At 37.8% G+C, this 1,203-nt stretch overlaps 1 protein-coding gene across 1 annotated transcript in view; it reads right to left on the reverse strand.

The window, feature by feature from the left end:
• LOC102204271 (poly [ADP-ribose] polymerase 14-like) overlaps nucleotides 1-494 on the reverse strand; it is a gene marked incomplete at its 3' end in the record, with an annotated part of 12,770 nt that extends 12,276 nt beyond the window's left edge. The window contains exon 1 of the mRNA XM_005753347.1: nucleotides 410-494. Coding sequence (XP_005753404.1) covers nucleotides 410-494 — 85 coding nt within the window. The remainder of the gene's footprint in view (nucleotides 1-409) is intronic.
• Nucleotides 495-1,203: the final 709 nt, after the last annotated feature.

Below are 1,203 nucleotides of genomic sequence, written 5' to 3' on the forward strand. Positions count from 1 at the left end.
AAAAGTGTGGAAGCTACACTGTACACAGCTATAATGATGAATGAGCTCATTCATGCACGAGTTCATTTCCTGTATTGAGGAGAAATTAATTATTTTTATATTTAGCTTGTGTATTATCTGTATAAGTAACTATGCCTCTTGTTGTATTGATTAGCTCCTTTCTAGATTTCATGTGTTGATTTCAGGTGAAATTGGAAGCGACAAAGCTCAAACTGTCCCAACAAATAAAGCCACTGTAAAATGCTAACCTAAAATCGAATATAACATAACAGCTATATTGAGCAGTAGGCTCATGTTCTGGTAAACTTTTTTCAACCACAGGAGTCGACCCCTGCTGGTTATTAAAAATAATGTATTAATTATCCAGAGGCTTGTACATACAGTCTATGGTTTTTAGGAGCACATGTACCTTTCACCACAGTCGGAGGAAGACTCTCCACTCGGATGTTCGTTGCTGCCTCCAGAGGCCGAGCGGTCAGTCCATGCTTCTTCATCTTTGTGCTGGTCTGACTTACAGAGAGGAATCTCTCCACATCTGCAAAATAATCCAGATTAATCCTTTCAGACTGAAACAGGGTGAGAGAGAAATGCTGGGCTACAACATATTATCTAGAAATGTTCTTATGAATGAATGAAGGCTTCCTCTTTATTTTTTAAATGTAGAGTCAATATAGATTTATTTTCTATATTTAATAACCCTGCTTTATTGGAGACAGATCTGCTGTCATTTTATGCTGTTTGTGTTCTTTCTAATGGACCCTGTTTCAAATTTGAATCAAGGATTAGGAGAGTTAATATTTTCACTAGTTGTGGTCAAAGGAAACAATATTCATTCAGGTTCTTGATTATGCTCAATGCTGTGATCTTAATTTGTATGTAGACGACATTATGTTGTATGTAAAGCAACAAAGATGTTGGGATCAGTGGCAGCAAACAGAATGGTGATAAAGGAGAGCAGTGATAGGTTCCTCTGCTCAAAGAGTCTGTAGAGGTATTTGGATCTTTTCATTCTTTTACTTTACTGATACCAATTTATTTATGATTACTGATATCAAAGTAAAAATTGTTTAACATGTGCTTCACTTGTTTGTGTATGAGGTAAAGTCAAGCAGGTTATCCTCACTGCAGGGCCGCTGAGCGTGACCGAGCTCAGGCCCCGTCTGATCCTAAAGACCTCGTAGTGCCATATGACCCCAACAGATC

This window comes from Pundamilia nyererei, unplaced genomic scaffold, assembly GCF_000239375.1.
Source record: "Pundamilia nyererei isolate P.nyererei 1_Seehausen unplaced genomic scaffold, PunNye1.0 scaffold00422, whole genome shotgun sequence".
In the NCBI taxonomy this organism is placed as follows: Eukaryota; Metazoa; Chordata; class Actinopteri; order Cichliformes; family Cichlidae; genus Pundamilia; species Pundamilia nyererei.